This window comes from Globicephala melas, chromosome 16 (assembly GCF_963455315.2).
Source record: "Globicephala melas chromosome 16, mGloMel1.2, whole genome shotgun sequence".
Classification (NCBI taxonomy): Eukaryota; Metazoa; Chordata; class Mammalia; order Artiodactyla; family Delphinidae; genus Globicephala; species Globicephala melas.
In genome coordinates, this window is record NC_083329.1 from 18819728 (window position 1) to 18843273 (window position 23546).

Below are 23546 nucleotides of genomic sequence, written 5' to 3' on the forward strand. Positions count from 1 at the left end.
CTATAGGGACAAACATTAGATTAGTGGTTACCAGGAGATGATAGTGGTAGGGGAGCAGGTTAGCCCCAAACTTTTGGAAGTGATGGAAATGTTCTATATTCTGAGATAGTGATTATGTGACTTGATACATTTGTCAAAACTTCATTGAACTGCACAGCTAAAGAGTATATTTTACTTTAAATTATACCTTGATAAAAAAAGAAAAAATTGTAAAACCCTCTCCCCCTTAATATTAAAATTTTTAAAAGAAAACAAAAATGTATGTTATTAAAGAAACATTATGTCACTGTGGTGCAAAAAGGAACACTTAATAATTCTTTTTGGAATGTCAAAGTAATCTTACTTCATATACAAGCTCATGGTGAAAATGAGGTACTTCCAGTTCCTTAAGGCAATGTTCAGCTTCAGATATGTCTCCAGAGAGTAAATACTCTTTCAGCAGCATAACAATCTATTAGATTTAAAGATTGAGATGTGTTAGAATCCTTGATTTTTAAAAAATTCTGTTTTGCCTAAGGATTTATTTACCCTCATCTCAATATAGTACATGATAAATAGGTCACAGACAGTTGTCTAAGAATAGTCTTGACATGACACTATCATAACAGAATTTTTTAATAATTAAAAAGCAAATTCCCAAATTTTAAATGGTTCATAGTCATGAAGGTAATGCAGTGTTTCGATGTGTTTCAATAATCCACTGCGATCGATGAGTAGACTTAAGATGTGTTTGGCCTGAGTTGTGACCATAATGCTTCAATGCTCCCTGTAAAACAAGGGACCTTAAATACCACTAGAGGGCACTAACTGAAAGTCTCAAAATGAATTTTTAAAGTGGTGCAAACCCATTTCCATCGGCATGACATTAAGTGGGAGCCAAAAAATGAGAGATAATAGGGCTTTACTAGACAGGGCAAAGATTTCCAAAGCAGTTTTCTCTTTTCTCTACAACTGAAGATTTGAGGACCATTATTTAAAACGTTCGTCAGTAATTCAGCTTCCAGTTATAGCTAAGGAGGCAAGTCTTGACTCTCCTGTTGAAAGTTGCACAAGAACATCTATGGCTCCAGAGAAAAGAAGTTTTTCAACACAAGAACTTCAACGAGGAATGTCCTCCCCTATACATCGCCTGTTAAAATAATCTTTGCACCTAGTAGACACTCAATGAATATTGGCTGACTGAAATCTCATTTAAGTATGTTCTACTTTCAACTTCTACAATGTATTTCCATTAAAAGTATAGTAAAATTTGATCAACAGAATATATCTTGATGAATAATTGCTATTATGCTTTAGGAAAATAAATATTTGAAGCATGTTACTTGAATAAAGTATTTTCACTTTATAATTATAAGCTAATATATTTATTATTTAAATTACATCACTTAGTTTTTTAACTTTGTTATTAAAGTATTTACGTGTTTCCCATTGGGTCCCATGCATTGTTGAGAACGATAAATTATAAATACGTGTATATATTTCTGAAAGTCCTCTCTGTCCGACTCATCCTTCCATGTAAAATAAATGAATATCCAAATAATGTCAACCTCATATATTGGTAGTTTTACTTCAATTTCATCGTGACCATTTTTTGTTGTTGTGATAATTCACATACCATAAAACAGTTCGGCAGTTTCTCAAAATATTAATTTTGAGAAGCATTATCATCCTAACAATATTAAATCTTTCAGTCCATAAACATGGGATATCTTTCTACTTATTTAGGCCTTATTTAATTTCTTTCAACAGTGTTTTGCAGTTTTTGGTGCACAAGATTTGCACTTCCTTTGTTAAATTTATTCCTTTGTATTTTAATCTTTTTTATGCTATTACAAATGCAACTGTTTTCTTAATTTCATTTCAGACCATTCATTGCATTGCTAGTGTACAAAAGACCTAGAATTAAATTCTGTACACTGATCTTGTATCCTGCAACTGTGCTGAATTCATTTATAATAGTTTGGTGTTTTTGTTTTTTTGAGAATTCACTTGGATTTTCTGTATACAGATCATGTCATCTGGGAACAGAGATAGTTTTACTTCTTCTTTTCCAACTTAGATGCCTTTATTTTATTTTCTTGCTGAACTGCTCCGGTACTTCCACTGTTTTTATACCTCAATTTTTGTAATAACTTTAAAAATTTTTTAAAACAGATATTGCAATCATGACATTACAAACACCAACTCATCTACCTTAACATATATAAAAACAAAACTGGTCAAAGCTCTAACAATATTTAGAGCTCCTTAACACTCAAACTTGGTATACATATCATTAAAATATTTATTAAATATCAAAACTATAGTCACATGAAAGATTATACTCAAAAATCAGAAGCACATGTACTATATAAATCTTCTAATTTTCTTAAAAATCTTCAAATAGGATTAACTACTTTTTCTGGTTTCTTATTATTGAATATCACTTTGCTGCCAGAAAAAAAAATCCAGAGAGAATAAATCTGGTATTAATGCAAAAACCAATTACTTTTTCTTTTAAAGAATGCATACAGGTAGTGAACTTCCCTACAAAAATCTACCACTCTGATCTACTCTAGTGTTCATAATGCATAACTTACAATCTGAGACCACCCAGTTTCAAACTGCTCTTATAAATATGGACATTTACTGAATAACTACAAAACAGAAACTCAACAGTCTGAAAAATTTTACATTCCAAGAAAAAGACTTTAGGTATTCCTCTGAGGTTCCTACACAGCCTTCTTCATGAAAACCCCTTTAACTTCATGAAAGCCCCTTTAACTTAACACAGTCTTAGTTTAAGTCAGAGAAACCATAAAAATTTAATAATGACTATATAATTATTGTATAATTTATAGCAAAAGGGCATAAATCCAAATATATAAGGATTATTCCATTTTCCACTTGCAGCTATAAGACTGAAATTAATTTTTGTCCACAACAATACCAGCTAGAGGGTAGAGTTTGTTTCCCTGAAGAATACATATAAATTAAGCTAAAGACAATGCCCAGTAGTTACCTCTTTAACAAGGTGGTTAAGAGACTGCTGCCCACCTCCAGAGCCCCAAACACTGTCCTTGCGCTTTCCACCTTTAGACATACTCAGAAGCACGGTAGCCTTGTCCAGAGCAGCTCTACAAAAAAAAAAAAAAAAAAGTTAATTTTGACATATGGACATGCTTGAGATTGACCAAATTATGGATGAAGTTGGGGGAAAAAAACCCATATACACTAAAAGCTTTCATATAACATAAAAGCAACCTAAAGTTCAGAAGTCTCTTAAAAAACTATTTTTCAAGATAAAAAGTTGGGAACAAAAAAGTTGCTTCTCATATTAATATTCTCTCACTCATTTCCATTTCTTGGTCAACAAAAGTCTAATAACGTTATTTCAAAATTACTGATCTAGCCTGAGAAGGAATGTTTCACCTAAAACTAACTTTTACAGAGATCCATGCCTTTCCACCAGGACAACCATGCCACTCTGACCTGAAGTAGTCCTAGAAAATTAATATCTATACCTGTGAAAACCTAAGACATGGCTAAGTACAAGTCTAAGTTTCCAGGAAGTTATGAAAAATCACTGAGCATAACTCCCAAATATCACATTTAGCTTAAAATTATACCAAAGAAAAAAGTGAAAAACATTATTTCCTAAGATTTCTATAGCAAATAAATACAGAATTGAAAACAGGGCTCCTTTGTTAATACTGTCCATCTTATTAGAATATTAAATAATTACAGAATATTAAAACCTAAAGGGACCTTAAAAAACATTCCAAGTCCCATCCTTTCATTTTATAAATAAGGAAACTGAGGCTGAGAGAAAAGTGGCTTGACATAAAGGTAGCTAACAGTTTAGCTAAAACCCAGAACTTCTGCATTATAGTACTGTCTTCTTTCTGTTATATCATGTCAAGAATCTCTCAATTTTGTTTTAATGGTAAAGAGTACACAAAAATGACAAATAGGCGTCCACAAAGTCTGATTAATTCAAGTGTCATTTCAACAGAATCCTGTAGAACTTTCCCCTATTTTGAAAGTCTAAGTAGAAAAATTAATTTACTTACCTAGCCTGTACACAATCTACAGTTCCTTTGTAACTATCAATATAGGTATTACATAAAATTCCATCTCCAACAGCTCTAGCAATAAACTGGCCCACCAGCTATAATAAGAAAAAAAAAGAGCTATATAAAAAAATCTAAAATAAAGCTTTATAGGACACAATTTCTAAAAACATAAATGATAAAGACTGGTTGAACTACACAGTCAATACCTAAGACATGTTGGAGTATTCAAAAAACACCTATTTAGTACCTACTGTTTATGCCTGGCATACACTCCCACATCTTAACCTTCAAGTTAAAAGCCATGGGGGCATAAAATATCTGTTTTGCTCACTACTGAATCCCCAACACGTTGCACACTGCTTGAAACATAGCATATAATCAAAAATACTTGCTAGTAAGTCAATGACTTAATAGTCAAGAGAAACATCTCTTCTGGAAAGAAAAAAATTGGACTTTGGTCTCTCAAAACTGTTTGATTAAAGGAATTTATCTGAGGGGGAAAAGCTGTGCACAAATATTTATCTGAAAGTATGTTCATAGCATTATTTCTTAAAAAAACTGGAAACAACTTAGTGTCTAACAGTAATTGTGTGGTTGAATGGTATATATGTAAGACGGTACACCGTGTGGCCAAATATGTTTACCACATTTTATGGTGTAAGAAAAATCAAGTTTACCAAGTAACATATACACTATGATTCCACTTTTTATTAAAACAAAAAACGTAAGGATATGTAAAAACCATACACTGATATATACCCACAAAAAGTAGAACAGAAGATTTAAACACCAAAATGTTAACAGTGGTTATTTTTGCTGTCCTTTCTTCCTTTTGCCTTTTATTTTTCAAAACTTCTATAATGACTATTAACTTATGTATAGTTTTTTTTTAAAGTATGGGTATTGTATAAAAAGAAAAAAAATTCATGTTTGAATCACAGCTCAATACTGACACAGACTACTTACTGTCTGTCACAGGAAAGTAAAACAGAAACAGCATTTATGTTAACCTACCTATAGTCTATTCCTAAATTAATGTTTAAGTGCTCCAACCTTGCTTTAAAACTCTGCTCAGGTAAATAGCAACGATTTCACACATTTTCAATTTCAAACCAGAAAGTCATATTATAGTGTCAGCATGTATGAAATCTAATAAAAGTAAAAGGCTTTGAACAGAATCTAAACAACAAAAGCATACATAAGTCATGAATTTTCTAATTATTTCCCCACAAAGCTACAAAAGGGAACAATCTTATTTATCATTATTTTTATAATAAACATTAGTGAAGCAAACTCAATCCTCAATTATAACAATCTACGTTTTTTAAAAATCCTAGCTCATGAAACAGCTTAACTACATGTAACAGAGAATATACAGACAGCAAAAAAACATGACCTAGAAACTATACAGAGCATGGGGGGGAAAAGTAAGATATAAAATTACAGTGTGATGAAAACTATGTTGCGGGGGTGAAAACAGCTAGGGAAAAATACACTAAAACATTAGAGGGCTATCTTTGTGTGACAGGGAATATGGGCCAGTTTTTCTTCTTTCATCTAATAAAATTTCCTAGGAGTATGTATTAGTTCTATACTTGCAAGTGAATAGACGGAGAGAATGAACAAGAGGAAGAATCATACAAACCTGTGGTGCTCTAGGAGTATCCAATGCTAATTCAGGTAGATCTTTCAACAATTTATCAAATGATTTTTCTACATCATTTGTGCTCATTACTGTCCCACAAAGGTCAGAAAGAAGCTTAGATGTCATTTCTCTATGACTAGCTTTTCCCTCCAATGCCAATGACACTGCCAACACTGGTACTCCACTTTTCATTTCACCAAGATTTAAATCTCTTAGCATTTCCTATTCAAAAAAAAAAAAGTATGTCACTGCCTATAGTTCAATTTAATTTAATTTTATTTTTGAAAAAAATCAAGATATTACCCATATATCCTTCTTTCTCCTTCACTGGAAAAAATCAGAGAAACACTCAAAATTTGGGGATAAGATAAATACATCTTTTTCTACATATAAATACTGATCCACTTTAAGCTTCAACTGTCTGAACATCACTAAAATCAAGAATGTGAACTACACCTAAAATAGTTTATTAAACTACATAGTATTGCTAAGTTTGGTGTTAGGAGTTAACTAACCCTCTGCCTTATACTCTATTACTTCTAGAAATAGTGTTTTATGAGCATTTGTAGGGAAATTCATTTTACATTATCATAAGCTGTTTATACTCTCTTCACCCAAATATTTATACTTCCATATAAAGTTTAAAATGAGATCTTAAACCACTGTTTTTAAGTGGGATTATTGTTTTAAATGCTGGGATAAAGTAAAATTTTCTCTTAAAAAATATAATAGCAGCAGCTAATACTTACTGACCACTTACAGTGTATCAGGAATTATAACAGCCACCTTAGTTTATACTCTTTGAGGGAGGTATTATCATCATACTCACCACACCCAAAGCACAGAAAAATTAAGTATTTGCTGAGGGCACCCAGAGGAGTGCCCAGGTTGGAAGTGGAATATAGGCAGTATGACCACAGAGACTAACTTGTAACTCAGTTACTTAGAGTAATGACTACTAACAAGGACACCGGTTAGGTAAGCTGAACAAATACTTGGTTTTATTCCTACAAAACCTCAAAGCTATCAAACCTCATATTATCAGACAAACCAAGAAAACCCAGTCTAGGGGCTGCCCTGGTGGCACAGTGGTTGAGAGTCCGCCTGCTGACGGGTTCGTACCCCGGTCCGGGAAGATCCCACATGCCATGGAGCGGCTGGGCCCGTGAGCCATGGCCACTGAGCCTGCGCGTCTGGAGCTTGTGCTCCACAACGGGAGAGGCCACAACAGTGAGAGGCCCACGTACCACAAAAAAAAAAAAAAGAAAACCAGTCTGAATTAAAAGAATCTAAATTATAAAAATCTTCTATGGAGATGCAATTTTATTACTTTAAGTCAGTAATACTAAACTACTGAACTAGACCAATAATTAAATTTTACCCTTTTAGATTTACTTTACAAACAATTTGTAACACAGTAAATGTTCCCATACAAATTATGCTTCAAAAACACATTTGTGGGGCTTCCCTGGTGGTGCAGTGGTTAAGAATCCACCTGCCAATGCAGGGGACATGGGTTCGAGCCCCAGTCCGGGAAGATCCCACATGCCACGGAGCAACTAAACCCATGTGCCATAACTACTGAGCCTGTGCTCTAGAGCCCGCGAACTACAACTACTGAAGCCCGTGTGCCACAACTACTGAAGCCCACGTGCCTTGAGCCTGTGCTCCACAACGAGAAGCCACCACAATGAGAAGCTCGCACACCACAACAAAGAGTAGACCCCGCTCACCACAACTAGAGAAAGCCCGCACACAGCAACCAAGACCCAAAGCAGTCCAAAATTAAATAAATTAATTAAATATATAAATTTAAAGCAAAAAACCACCACACATTTGTTCTCTTGATTTCTGTATGCATTCTTTTCCAAACTTTTGTATCTGTGTTCTTTTCTGGACAGAGTACAAAGATAAATTTTATTCTAGTCCTAAGCATTGAAATGAATGTCAAAAAAATGGAACTGAGGCATTTTTAATGAGATCCCTAAGGACATTTTAGAAGGTCCATAAATGCCTTGAAATTAATTATATTTTATAAACTATCAATTATAAAAATGCTATAATTATAAAAATTATTGTGTTGTGCCATTTTTCAGAGAAGAAAATGGCACAGAGCCCTCATCTGATCCCAAATAGGTAAGAAGTGGTCTAAATAAAATTTTAGTCCATTTCTTAGTTAGAAATTCATTTATGCATAAGAAAATGCTTAAACTTTTTCAGTGATCCAAGATCATTCTGAATACGATGTTTTGCTTTTAACAGTGTCTGCTCTCCTATATTAAATAAATTATACTTTCAATTTTAAACCTACCGCAACTTCATTAGTATCTCCGTGCTCAAAATATTCCTGTATGATTGGTGTTAAAGTCTTCTCAAATGCCATTTCATCCAAAGGCAAAACTACAGTTTCATAAACACAGTTTTCCTGGAAAGGGAAGGGGCAGAAAGTTATAAATTAAAGAACAAAATATTCAGATGAACTGAAATTGATCACAATTTTATACTCCAACTGGTTAGTAATACCCATTCAGGGCAAGAAAAAGAGATGCTACATACTTTGATCACTTGTATAATATAAAAACAGAATCTATGTCACTGTTCTTTTATAAAATCTGAATACAATAAACCAACATACAGATTAAAACCATTAACTACAGCAAATATATGACTTGCTTCTGATCCCCCGTATCTTCTGTTAATTTTTTTTCTCTCTCCCACAAAACCAATACTTCAGTGACCAAAAAGCTTTAAGCTTCCTATCACACCTAGTAGTTCCATTAAAACTTCACTTAAAAAAAAAAACAAACAGCAGGAGCCAAAGCCTTCATGATTAGTATTATGATAATAAAAAAGCCCTTATAACAAAAATCAATGTTGTAGTGACCAAAATATCTCTTAAGGAAAAAGCATTATTCAACTGAAATTTCAAAAAGAATAAGATGTCCAATAATCTTCTATCCCCCTTCTCTGCAAAAAAAAGCCCTGAAATGTTTATATGCAACTCGTGACTGGCTTCAGTCTAACAACATACTTTCAAGTCTTTCAAGACTATATATTAAAATTAGAACATTTAGCAAAGATTTTATAGTACTTGAATCCTACTGGTTTTAAAATATATTTTTCATGTTCCCTTAGAAATATTTCCATGTCTAATTATTAAATTCAGAAACCAAGTGCAAATTATTCATACATTACTATCAGTTAACTTGGCTTTCTAATCCAAAATTAACCTGACAGTCTGAAAGGACTGAATATATATGATTTAGATATACATACTAATGTGTGTAATATGTGTACACACATATATACACACTCATATACGTATCAGATAATCACACAAATTATAATCACACATTATAAAATCATATATATATATGATTTGAATGGTATAGACTATACATATAGAATACATGATTTGACAAATGTATGAGTATACTACAAACATGAGGTCAAAAAGTTTATAAGTATTTTAAGTATATATTACAGAAAGTAAAACACTTCTACCTGGTCATCATCATAGTTAGGATCTTTCACATCCACCTCCTCCACATCATATACCTGTCCAGGTGTACCCCAGACACCTTTGCCTCCAGCACCACCTGAAAAAGTTTAGAACTGAGAAAGGAGAGTGCATAATGTCCATAGTTCATAAATTTTAATTGAAATCTGAAATAATTCTAGATGTTCAGGTGTTAATTCAATAGCAGTTAAAAAACTGTATTTTAATTTCTATGCTAGTGATTTTGCCAGTTGAGAATTATATGTTAAGCCTCTTTTTATTCAGATCACTGATTTTTCAGTAATGATTAGATATTACATAGTTTATAACCTATTTCCAGAAAAACAAGTTGAAATAGCCTACAAAGTTAAAACTAAAAAGGCAGATGCTTTAAAATAAAAGCAAAAACAAACAAACAAACGAAAAAAATCAGAAAAATAGCTGTAGTGGTGACCTCAAGGCAAGTGATACTGCAGTGGAGCTCTAAATTCTATCTGACATATCTTGGGAACAGCAACAACAAAAAAGAAATATGCTGAGCCAGAAAGATGTGGCATGGAAAACGCCACAAGGGAGAAATTATTCAAAAACGAAGTACACTGACCACCATCAAATGTTTTAAAGTCAAATACTCTTTAGATATAAAAAGAAACAAATACTTCACAACTAGAAATATGTTACAAATAACTAATTGCTATTGAAGCATTAACAGAACTAATCATCATTTCTACTTCTCTACATACAAATTCACCAGCAGAAGTTTAACAATTCCAACTTTCAAGGTTGCTTTACTAAATAAACGTATTGAAATGTTTTTATAAGCTCACTATATTGCATTATTTTTAAAGAACTTGTACAGTATCACCAGTTTTGGGGGGGGAGGTTTTTATTTTACACATAGAGTATAATTCTTGCCACCAGAGCAAAACAGAATCTGATAACTAGGTTTCATGTTGACCCAGCCAATGGTTGCAGAGCCATTCAACAAAAATAACAATTTCTGACAGGGCACAAAAACATTTTACAAGTATCCTAGGCCATAATTTGAAGCTCCCACCATTTGGAAGTTGGTGAAATCTCCAAATTGCATCAAAATTCTACGACAGACAGAGGCTGACAGGCCCCTCATTCAACAAATATTTAAGTACCCAGATTGCTAGTCACTACTCCAGGCACTGGAGATACAGCAGTGAAACAAGACCATTCCACTCCAGTACCTAAAACAAACAGACCTGAAAAGAACTCAGAACCAGATATACAAAATTATTAAAATTCTGACCCAGATATTACCAGTCAAATTATATTTATCATGTATTCTTAACAATGGACATAACTAATTAGATTCATTAGATAATAGACATGATGAATTTCTGACCCTACTTCTTTCAAGCAGAATTAGAGAATACATGCACAATTCTTAACTGTGAAGAACACTGGTGTGTATTTTGCTGGAAATATGAGATAAAGTATTGCTCAAGAAAACTAATCTACTCAAACAAGAAAAAAAGGTTCAACTTAAAAGAAAAAGTGGTATGGTCCTCAGATTATTACTATGTAAAAACATATACAAGCCGTAAAACCTTAACATTATCACTGTTTAAATTTCTCTCATTCTTAGAACAAGGAAACTGTAGTATAATAATCAGATAATATTTTTTCCATTTGTGTCTTTGGACGTGGTATATACTAACCTTTCTTTGGTAGTCCCCTTCCTTTCCCAGATCTGGATCGCCTATCTAGCAACCTTCCCTTTGGACTGGTTGGTACAGTTACTCCACTTCTAAGGCCTTCACTTCCGTTATCACTGACGGAATCGCCTCTGCCGGAGTCCCGGGACGAGTTTTTCCGTAGCCGCCTTTTCACCTTGGCATTAATTTTAGCTTCATTAATGGAGGATGCCGAAATCCAATTTCCATTTATCTCATTCTTTATTTCCTCAGTCCCAGCATTTTCTTCATCACCAGAAAAGAGAGAGTCACTTAAATTATCAGGCTCTTAAAAAGAAAATGAAGGAAAAGAATTCTAAGTATTTTAACCATCTACTGCTATACCAGTTATAGTCATAAGTTATACCAAGTTGAATCACATGAAATTATCATTTTTGTAGGTTACAGTCACATATTGGCAATTTCATATGGCTCAGTCCAATACATGACAACAAACTAATAGTACTTTTCACATTACCATGCCAAATGAACTAAGGCACTGAATGTTAATGAAAAATTTTACTGAAAGCATGTTATTTCATGTGTTTGTATCATAAAACCTTCGTTAATATAAACACCAAATACAGTACAAAACCTTTGAGACTTTTATGAGCTAAGACAGTCAAGCAATTGGAGATAGTAAGAAAAGACTAAGGATCTTTAGGGAAGGTAGATAAACTAATATTTACAGAATGCCTATTTACCAGGCACTAGGCTGGGCACTTTGTCATTTATCCACAAGTTTGAGAGCTATTTACTACATTATTTATACAGATAAGGAAACTAAGGCTAAGACTGTTTAAATAACTTGCCAAATACCTCATAATTAATTGTGGACACTTAGAAAATAGTACTAATCCAAAGAGCATGAAAGGCATTTAGCAAATACGTGATCATATACGATTACTGTGCCAAACTCCTGATGCTTCACTGCTTTCAAAGAAAGCCATCATCTCAAAGTTCTAATTCATCTCTCCAAACCTGACTCACACTACTTACCATTCTCTGAAAATCTTCCAGACTGTGTAAGATTTGTACATTATCCCCTGAAAGACAGCAACATTAGGAGTTCCCAAAGGTCCTCCATTTAGAATGTCATCCTCACTGCTCTTTTCAGTTACCAAAATCCTTTAGGATATACAGCTGGAGTCTTACTTCCTCCATGAAAACTTTCCTAACAATTCTAGCCACAATAACACTCATACACTGCTCATTTACCACATCATGGAAATCACTTTATTTCTTTTTATATGTCATTGCTTTTCCAAATAAGTCATAAGCCTCAAAAGAGGAACCATGCCTATACTGTAGTTTTTGTACCCTCAGCACCTAGCAGAGTATCCTTTATACCATCAACTCCAATGTCAATGGAGATCAAATGACATGGAGACACTGGGCATTACTCCAAAAACTTTTTAAGTCAGAAAGCTACTGAATTAGTTATCCCTGGGCCCAAGTTTTGTTCATTATGACTCACTCAACTCAGAGCTGAATCCCTCAAATGTTTTTAAATATTCCTAATAATTAGGATGTGTCAAGTCTATATGCATGGGCTTTAACATGTTTTTTTTTTTAAGTAGTAATATGTAGAAACTAAAAATTTTTTAAATCAACCTATAAAAAGAAGCACAGATGTGTTAAAATCTTTACAATTCTTGACAAAAAGTATGAAAGTTAGTAACAAACCCTGTGGTAATCAAAAAACAAACAAAACGTTAAGTAGAGCCAAATTACTTCCGCAGTCTCATAAGTAGTCTGCTGCCTTCAGTCTTCAAACCATTCTCCAAACTGCATGGAGACTGATTTCTCCCACTGAAAACCCTAGGTATTCCTACTGGGTCGAAATGAAGTGTAAACTCATTACATTGCAATGTTAGGTCCTTCATGATCTTGCCCCTATCACTAGAATAGCTGCTGACCACTCCCACATTCAAATGGTCAGAGCTGAAATTTGATACCATAGGTAGATGATGGGGGAATTAGTTTGTCAGAGGAATACAGGATATATTAGAAAAAAAGAGAAATTATAAAATGAGAGACCAGCTAAGAAAATGTTGCAGTATTCAGTCACAAACTAACTGGAAAGGGCAAGGTTAATAACTTCGGGGTAAATAAGAAACTGACACTTTCAAAGAAAAACTAAAGGGCTTTCAAAGAGAATAAAGAATAAAACAGTGTTTTAAAAATTTTTAGACTAGGAAAGGAAGCCAGTGTTAGGAGGGTCAGTTTGAGACATCATCATAACTAAACTACTATGACTAGTAGTAACAGCAGTAGCAGTAGTCAGTCATAATAGTCGTATTACTTCTTCTATCATTACCATCAGTACTGTTACCTACTGTATCAGGTTCCAAGCACTTTACATACATGGTCTATAATCCTCACAAAGCTCTATAATGAAGCTGTTTATCCTCATTTTTCAGAGAGAAGATGTTTCATAGAAAAGTTATATTATCTAAAAAGGACTGTGGCCAGGATTCAAACCCACATTTGAATCTTAGACAACTGTAACTATAGAAAATACAAAGCTAGAGTACAGCAGAGTGGTGACAGCTAAAGAAATAGGCAACAAGGGAATGAATACAAAGAGAGAAAAGAAGAGGAGGAAAGGGAAGGAAAGACCAGAGATCAGACAAATCAGATGGCATTTCATGTAAGAGTGGATGACTGAAGAAAACATTAAACATCTACCTCTAACATATTGCTTTCATTATTCTACAATTAAGGTAAGCTGCCACAACTGATCCAGAAGATAAAGGCCTCTCTTAGAATGCTTTAAAATGTCCCTCAGAGTACTAAAGTATTCAAGCAATCATATGTCCTACACTTCAGTTTCTTCTCTTCAACTATTTTAATATCCTTTCAAATACACATTTATGTATCTACAACAGTAGACACATCTAGGTATATTTTATATATTAGATCTTATAATTTTTAACCCATGTTTGTATCAACTGCTCTTTTATATTCTGCTATTCATACTCACCTAAGTTTTGGGGTTCCATAACCACCACTGATCTGACTTTAAGAAGACCAAAATTAAAAAGATAAAAACCCTGAGTACAGAATCTGGTGACTTCTTTTCTACTATGTACTAATTCCCTCTTTCTGAATTCTCTGACATCTCAATAACCAGCCCACCTTATATTACACCACAGTACCAGATGATCACATTTTCAATTACTGGTCCACTGAGTTATATAATTAACAATATTAGCTCATTTTCATTTGTGACATACATAATATGTGCTATGGGCATGACACACATGCACTGTATCTCACTTAATCCTAACAATAAACCTATAAAGAGGGTATTTATAATCCCAGCTTTATACATGAAGAACTGAAGGTCAAAGCAAATAACCCACTTTCCCCAAGTAACAGAGATGGTAGAAGTAGAAGTTGGAATTAGTACACTAGTCTGTCTGACTTGGACTATTTGTTACAGGAAGCATTTATTGCAAAGAAGGTCTGCCTTAGGCTCATCGAAGTACTGAAGTATTTAAGGAAGTACTCAGCAGAGGCATCAAGAACAAGATTAAAACAAGGACTTGTTATAGTTAGAAAACAAAAAGTATAAAACTTAGAGCTGTGCCATCTAATAGAAATATAATGCAAGCCAAATACGTAATTTTAAATTTCTCAGTATTCATATTAAAAACTAAAAAGAAACAAGTAAAATTTATTTTAATATATTTTATTTAATCTAATAGATCCATTATATCAATTCAACATGTAACCAATAGAAAAAATTACTGAGGATTTCATCTCTTTCTTTCATACCAAGTCTCTTGAAATCTGGTATGTAATTTTGTACCTACGATACATCCCAATTCAGGTAAGTCACATTTCAAGTGCTCAACAGCCATATGTGACTACTGGCTATACCAGACAGTGCAGAGAAGAAACAATTACCTATCTGTGAAATATATTCTTAAATTTTATTATTACCATTCTCACCTCAATGAAGCAGGGACATGATACCAATTTGTAATCCTAAGAAACAAGTACTCATACAGCTATTGTATATAAAGCAGCACCAAAATAATCATTAATTATTATAATTTTTTCAACTATAATTTTCTAGTACACTTTAAATCAGGTTCGTAAATACAAAATAGCAAAGAAGTTTCAACTTTAAAGTATGCATTCAGATCAAAGAAAACTAGGTAACTGGACACAATAGTGAATTAAAGTCACTGAAAAAATGAAGCTGTAGTATTAAAAAATGAAATACGTTAAACATATTTACAGAGATTTTTTCAATATTAACCATCAAGCAAAGAATTATCTAAAGTGTACCAACATGAAAAGTTCTCACTCTTGAGACTATTTCAAAATCCTAATTAACTCTCTATAAAGATTATTCTGAAAACTATATATACATTTTCAGTGATCTGAAGTTATTTAGCTTTTGGACATATTCCACAAAACCGTTTTTATGATAATAATGTACTACTGAAGCATTATGGAAAATCAGGGGAAATACACAGTTAATTTGTAATATACAGATTATTAGTTAGGAAAGATATCAATGATACCAATAGTTTATATTATAAAGACCACTAACTAGCTCATGTGAGAACAGTAATGAGCAGGTTCACTATTCTTCTCCTCTTCTACACCATATAGTTTATTATGAATAGTGGAGAATAAACATATGAAATGTGAAAGGACAGGCAGAAAAATACAACATGTGATGAATTTCATAAAAATAAGAATCACAAACTTGATTTTTAAAATATGACCTGTTTTCTTATAGCATGAGTAAGATGGCTTTTTAAAGTAAAGAAGTTTTCATAAAATTTGGTATGGCCTGAAACTTGCTCACAATACAGTCAAGGTTCCTTCAAGATATTATTTACCTGTAGGGTTTACATTCAGTATCTGCTCGTTTTCTACATCCATCGTTCCTTAATTTCACTTGCACTGATTAAATTACCAAATGGAACTCTTCCTCTGGGATGTTATTTCTTTAAAAAGAAAAAAAAAAAAGCTTCAACATCTTCCAAACCAATATAATTAACGTAAATTCAATTTACTTACTCAGACTGTTAAAAAAAAAATCACCACATAATTCCTTTTTTTTTAAAGCATTCACTTTACTTTCAAAGAGCTTCCCCTAATTAACATTTGGTTTCAATCTTCTTGATAAGTTTATCTGTGTCAAAAAAAAAAAAAAGCCTGTATTTCTGAATGTGCCAAAGCACCCCTTTAACTTGGAATTAAAAGATGTGTTTGCTACCATACGACCCAGCAATCCCACTACTGGGCATATACCCTGAGAAAACCATAATTCAAAAAGTCATATACCACAGTGTTCACTGCAGCTCTATTTACAATAGCCAGGACATGGAAGCAACCTAAGTGTCCATCAACAGATGAATGGATAAAGAAGATGTGGCACATATATACAGTGAAATATTACTCAGCCATAGAAAGAAACAAAACTGAGTTATTCGTACTGAGGTGGATGGACCTAGAGTCTGTCACACACAGAGAAGTCAGAAAGAGAAAGACAAATACCATATGCTAACACATATATATGGAATCTAAAAAAAAAAAATGGTTCTGACAAACTTGGGGCTGGACAGGAATAAAGGCAAAGATATAGAGAATGGACTTGAGGACACGGGGAGGCGGAAGGGTAAGCTGGAACAAAGTGAGAGAGTGGCATGGACATATATACACTACCAAATGTAAAACAGATAGCTAGTGGGAAGCGGCCGCATAGCACAGGGAGATCAGCTCGGTGCTTTGCGACCACCTAGAGGGGTGGGATAGGGAGGGTGGGAGGGAGACGCAAGAGGAAAGAGATATGGGGATATATGTATATGTATAGCTGATTCACTTTGTTATAAAGCAGAAACTGACACACCATTGTAAAGCAATTATACTCCAATAAAGATGTTAAAAAGAAAAAGATATGTTTGCTATACATGCTTATTTCAAGTTAAAGGAATATATACACATTCCAAATTTTTTAGGAATACCAGGCCTCATAATTAATCTGCTATACATAGATATTGATTAGTTTGTTACCAATGAACTCTAAGAACTAGTACTCTAAAATGCAAACAACATGGTTTTGGTTAAAAAAAAAAAAGACATGATTGACTTATTTTTCACACTAAAACATATCTGAAGGCAGATAAATCTGCCATTTCATCACGTAGCCATCTGTAATTACTGTTCTAAGACTCTGAGATCAGGAGAAATTTTTTAACATCTTTATTGGAGTATAATTGTTTTACAATGGTGTGTCAGTTTCTGCTTTATAACAAAGTGAATCAACTATACATATACATATATCCCCATATGTCCTCCCTCTTGCATCTCCCTCCCACCCTCTCTATCCCACCCCTCTAGGTGGTCACAAAGCACTGAGCTGATCTCCCTGTGCTATGCGGCTGCTTCCCACTAGCTATCTGTTTTACATTTGGTAGTGTATATATGTCCATGCCACTCTCTCACTTTGTCCCAACTTACCCTTCCCCCTCCCCGTGTCCTCAAGTCCATTCTCTACGTCTGCGTCTTTATTCCTGTCCTGCCCCTAGGTTCTTCAGAACCTTTTTTTTTTTTTTTTAGATTCCATATGTATGTATCAGCATACGGTATTTGTTTTTCTCTTTCTGACTTACTTCACTCTGACAGATTCTAGGTGCATCCACCTCACTACAAATAACGCAATTTTGTTTCTTTTTATGGCTGAGTAATATTCCACCATATATATATATACACATATATATATATATATATATATGCCACATCTTATTTAGCCATTCATCTGTCAATGGACACTTAGGTTGCTTCCATGTCCTGGTTATTGTAAATAGACCTGCAATGAACATTGTGGTACATGACTCTTGTTGAATTATGGTTTTCTCAGGGTATATGCTCAGTAGTGGGATTGCTGGGTCATATGGTAACTCTATTTTTAGTTTTTTAAGGAACCTCCATACTGTTCTCCAAAATGGCTGTATCAATTTACATTCCCACCAACAGTGCAAGAGGGCTCCCTTTGGGAGAAATTTTTTAAATCAGCATTTTCTATAATGAGAGAATTACTTTTATAATCTGAAAAACCCATTCTTTTTTTTTTTTTTAAATCTTACCTATTTAAGAAAAGAATAAGTACAATGACATTAGCATCTCTATATTTTAGACCTTGGTTTCAAAATGGCTTAAAAATTATTAATGCTGGAAGGTTCTGGTTGATGAAATCAGTTACCTTTTATTTAGACAATTAGTGATAAAAATCAACCGTTACTTGTAAAAAAAAAACTATCAAAATATATTTTCATAAAAACTATCACCAGAAGATTTAACCAAATGCGATTTCAGAATCTCTCTGGAAATATTTTTTAAATAGTGGTTTAGAGTACTTAAGTATTTATCTGTTTAAGAAGTTATCTGTTTAGGTAACATAGGTTAGATGTAAGTCCTTCCGGCCACTTATAATCATTTCCCCAACAGTGTGACCTTTTTTTAAGATATAAAGTGCACAAATTAATAAGAATGACTAATAAACTAATTACAAAAAAGCATTTAGTTTTTATATAACATAACCTACTGTTAGTTGTCATTTTAGAAAGACGATATGATGCCTCCTGAAGCTCAAAGGGAAAACTGACTTTTAAATTCCTCAATATATACCATTCTAACATGTTACAAGTTTTACAGCCCTTTTCTCCAGAAAACTTCCCCTTTCTCCTACCAACTTCTGATTTAGGGGAAAAAAAATGAACCTCAGAAATAAGTACATAGAAATAATGGACATATATACACTACCAAACGTAAGGTAGATAGCTAGTGGGAAGCAGTTGCATAGCACAGGGAGATCAGCTCAGTGCTTTGTGACCACCTGGAGGGGTGGGATAGGGACGGTGGGAGGGAGGGAGACGCAAGGGGGAAGAGATATGGGAACATATGTATATGTATAACTGATTCACTTTGTTATAAAGCAGAAACTGACACACCATTGTAAAGCAATTATACCCCAATAAAGATGTTAAAAATAAAAAAAGATATATATACAAAAATAGTTTGTAAACATAAACATTTAGTATCCTCCAGGACTGAAAATGCCTTATTTGTTTCATTTCAGTATATGAATTACATGTTATAGGAAAGTGAAAATGTCACATGATACGTGTGTGAGATTTTTAAACTGGAGTTACATTTAAAAAATCATTTTCATTCTTGATACAAATATGATCTTCAAGAGAATACTTTCTGAAGAACCTAACTAATAAAGGAAATGATTATAACTAATGTTTTAAAAGCCCTTTATAATTCAAAAAGAATTTTACACACATTATTTCATGTACCTCTCAGAACAATCTTGAGGTAGGAACTCCACTTTGCATACAACTAAACAGATTCAGAGAAGGTAGATCACTAATCTCTCCAAAGAGAGATAGCTGCTCACTGGAAGAACCAGGATTAGAACCCAGACCTTCTAAATCCACTACTGTTTGCACAAGTTCAACGCAAGACTTTAATATCCCACAGGAAGACTCTTTTCTAGGGTTAACAGAGAAAAGCTTACAAAAACACAGACCCCTACTGTTACAACAGGTTTTTAAATACTGCTTTTCAAACACTAAAAATAATACCTAAACTATTACACAAACAGCAGGTAAAGAAAATTATCAGGTAATTGACTACAAATAACTTACCAGGTTTGTTTTTATTAAATAATTATCACAACAACAAGAAAAAGTCCTGTCTGGGTCTTTTGGCAATGATAACACATTCAAGAACTCAGGCACACTTGATAGCAACACAAGTGTTTCAAAAGAGTTTACAGAAAGATAAAGATGTGTTCCCTGTTTTTACTCTCTTCAAAGTAATGAGGGTTTCCAGTTACTTAACAATCCTTAAAATTTTTGCCCCAAACTTAACTGTAAAGCAAAAAATCTAAACTCCACATCCTTCATACTAAACCATAAAATTAATTTTCAGTAAGAAAACAAAACTGTAAGTTAGACAAAAGGCTGAAATTAAACATTGTTTTCATTTCTCCAGTGTGTTTCACAGAAACATACAATCAGAAGTATTCAATTGCCAAGACATTTACTAAAAGAGTCTGGCTTTCCCACCCCACCTCCCCCAAAAAATCTACTTCCTGAAATATACCTCATAAACCACTTCAACATGTTTTTGGAGTCAAGTTTAGGCCATACATTAACTACTACTTGTATTCATTCCAGGGCTACAATCATAGCTAACTAGCCATTTAAAACAAAATCAGCTAAAAGCATTCGACCACAATGATGCAAAAATAAGCAGGAAAGAAAAATATCATTTATTTTTGCACTCCTAGCAACCATGTTTCCTTTCTCATTACTACAACAGAAAAACCAATCAAAATATAACTCAAAGACGCTTGCTGAGATATTAAGGAGTTTAATAAACCTGGAATAAAAGAAAGTTAAGGGCATAAATACCAATAATTTACAACACATCTGCAGTGGTCCTTTTTTTAAAAAAAAGTGAATGGTGGTTCCTAAAAAGCCTTACATTAGTAAGAATGCCAAAATTCTAAAATTTAACAGTGAAAATGCAACAAAAACACAGGCGGTGACTTTATATTCCCCCAGAGGAAGGTGCATTTTTAATCATTTTAATCATCTGTAGATATCACACAGTTGCTAGCTGTGCGGTCAGTTCTCACTAGGGTGTAGGGAGACAGGCGATTTTGACGTCTGCAGTTTTGAAGCTCTTGGAAAAACAAACACCCTCCCCTTGAACACTGCAGCACCAAATTGACAAATACAGCCTATACAGCAAGCGTTTCACAGAAGGGGGCTCCCTTCCTGCCTTTGTTTTCTCCTGGAAATTTCATTTAAACTAAACAGCGACCCTTTACCCGACCGGTGTGGGGGGGGGGCGGTCTGCGAAGTACGTGCAGGGCCCGGGCGGCGGGCACGTGTCCGCCTCCCAGAAGCCACTCCCGCCGCGGCCCGGCCCGCTTCCCCGCCGCGCAGGCCGGGACTCTCGCAGCACCCATTCAAGGCCGACCCCCGGGGGATGCTGGACCGGGGCGGCCGGAGGGCCGGGTCTGGGAAGGCGGGCCGGGGGCCCCAAGGAGGCCAGGGGGCGGGGAAGGCGCAAACCTTCCTCACAGGATTTCAGTCAGGCCAGAAACTCGCCTCCAGACGCCCACCATCAAAGGAAAATATAAACTCGGCCTTCTGGGGGACGAGGAGCCCCTCGCCGGCGAGCGCCCCGCGCGCCCCTCTAAGCCCGGAGGGGGTCCGGGAGGCGGTGGGCCCGCGCAGCCACGCTCTGGGCCCAGGCCTCCTCAGCCCGGGGCGTTGGGGCGGGCGCGGCTGGGCCTGCCGAGCTCCAAGGAGGCAGCGGACCCCTCCCCGCCGGCTCGGACCTGACCTGGCCGCGGCCTCCACGCCCCCTCCCCCTCCCAACGAGCGGCTGCCTCCGAGAAGAGGCAGGGGCTGCGGGAGAGGTCGCAGTCGTCCCAAGCGCGTGAGCCGCGCCGCCGCTACTGACCCCCTCAGGCCACCGCCGCCGCTCGTCCACGTCCCTGGTCCGCCGGCCCCGACACAGCACCTCAGCCCCTGCAGCCGCCTCGAAGCGTCTCGGGCCAGTTTCGCTCTGTTTTTGTTTTGTTCTACCCAGTAACACGGAGGCGACAGGTCTGCGTTTATTGGCCGAGGCGAAGAGCTCTTCTGGCCAATCGTGGCGGTAGAGCGGGAGTTGCGGAGGGAATAGGAGGGAAGTGAAACGTGGAAAGCTGGGCAAGGGCGCGGGAGGGCGCATGCGCGTTGGGCTCCGGGGCCTGGCTGGAGCGGGAGCAAGAGCGGGGAGGGAGGCTGGAGTGGGGGGAGGCTGGGAGGTGCGGCGGGATGGAAGTGTGGGAGAATCGGGCTGCGGACTAGGCTGAAGCCGCTCACCCATTCTCCTCACAGGCCGGTCAGAAACTCGGCGGAAGCAAAGGCTTTGGGCTTCCTGAGGGGCCCTGCCTCAATTTCCCGGCACTCCTCAAGGGGATACCCTTAACCTCTACATTTCCTTCTCCTGCTGGCCCCTGCTCTCTCCTTAGCTCCTACTGTGTGCAAACCCCATGCTAAGAAGATTTGCGAATGTGCTCGGTCCTTTGAGGTTGAAATCACTCCCATTTCATAGATGAGGAAACAGACTCAAAACTCTTTTAAGTCCCATTGCTAAGTATGCCTAATCGGGTCCCTGGGGTTCAAACTCACACACGTATATAGAATCTAAAAAAAAAAAAAAAAAATGGTTCTGAAGAACCTAGGGGCAGGACAGGAATAAAAACGCAGATGTAGAGAATGGACTTGAGGACACGGGGAGAGGGAAGGGTAAGCTGGGACGAAGTGAGAAAGTGGCATGGGCATATATACACTACTAAATGTAAAATAGATGGCTAGTGGGAAGCAGCCGCATCGCACAGGGAGATCAGCTCCGTGCTTTGTGACCACCTAGGGGGGTGGGATAGGGAGTGTGGGAGGGAGACACAAGAGAGAGGAGATATGGTGATATATGTATGCATATGGCTGATTCATTTTGTTGCGCAGGTGAAACTAGCACAGCATTGTTAAGCAATTATACTCCAATAAAGGTGTTAAAAAAAAAAAATCTCACACATTCCCGGCTCCAAGGTTGAGGTTTTCAACCATGGCTATAATTTCTTCATTGAACCTTTGGCCTCCCATGGCTGTTCTCTGCATCTTTTCCTCCTGGCTGCCTTCTCTTTGGCTAGTCTTTTCCTCACATTCTCCCTAGTTTCCCTATTCCCTGAGATAACAACCAGAACCTTCTGCTATCTCTGTCCTCTCAGGAGAGGACTTAGCCAGTATCTCTGGCCAGATTTTCTGATTGTCTGATGTGCAACACCTGAATGGTCAATTAGTCTTTCTGGAACCGAAGTGAGCTCCTTCCCCTGGCTTACCCCTTTCTGCCAGTCATCCTGCCTGGGAATCATCTCTAATGCTATTATTTCCCTACACACACGCAACACACATACACACACACACAACAAAAATCTGTTGCTAGCTTCCCATTGCCTGCTTGGAGCATCACCTCAGCCAGGCATTCAAAGCCCCATGGATGGGCTCCCCTGGTGGCGCAGTGGTTGAGAGTCCGCTTGCCGATGCAGGGGACACGGGTTCGTGACCCGGTCCGGGAAGATCCCACATGCTGCGGAGCGGCTGGGCCTGTGAGCCATGGCCGCTGAGGCTGTGCGTCCGGAGCCTGTGCTCCGCAACGGGAGAGGCCACAACAGTGAGAGGCCCGCATACCACAAAAAGAAAAAAAAAGCCCCGTGGTGTGACTTGAAGACTTTCTAGCCATATCTCTCCACACCCCTCCCAGTCCACACACACCAGGTGACTGCAACCCACTTGGCCCACTCACTGTTCCATATGCTTCCCCACCACTTTGAAATGCCTCTTCTCTTAGCTCTGCTTGATGCAGTCCTATTCATGCCTCATGGGTCTCCCACACAGTCCTCCTTAAGCCTCTTACTTGATATGATCTGCCAGTCTCCTGATTCCTCACAGTATTGGCTTGTTGCACCTCTAGAGGCGCTGATCACATTCTACCTGACGTTTTATCTGAGTCCCTGTCTCTTCTCCTCCATTAGACTGTCACCTTGT

At 36.4% G+C, this 23546-nt stretch overlaps 1 protein-coding gene across 2 annotated transcripts; it reads right to left on the bottom strand.

Moving 5' to 3' along the window:
• Nucleotides 1-313: 313 nt before the first annotated feature.
• PDCD4 (programmed cell death 4) lies at nt 314-21568 on the bottom strand. 2 transcript variants are annotated; one of them, XM_060285908.2, is made up of 9 exons: nt 21421-21568; nt 15771-15878; nt 10891-11151; nt 9205-9299; nt 8012-8125; nt 5701-5922; nt 4053-4150; nt 3002-3116; nt 314-451 (listed from the first exon to the last, which is right to left on the bottom strand). In XM_060285908.2, exons 2-9 carry the CDS (start codon nt 15811-15813, stop codon nt 329-331), a joined length of 1071 nt encoding a protein of 356 aa, XP_060141891.1. In that variant the 5' UTR covers nt 15814-15878; nt 21421-21568; the 3' UTR covers nt 314-328. The 2 variants fall into 2 exon arrangements, with proteins under 2 accessions (XP_060141891.1, XP_060141890.1); XM_060285907.1 differs by having other exon boundaries at nt 10891-11193.
• Between the last annotated feature and the right edge of the window lie 1978 nt (nt 21569-23546).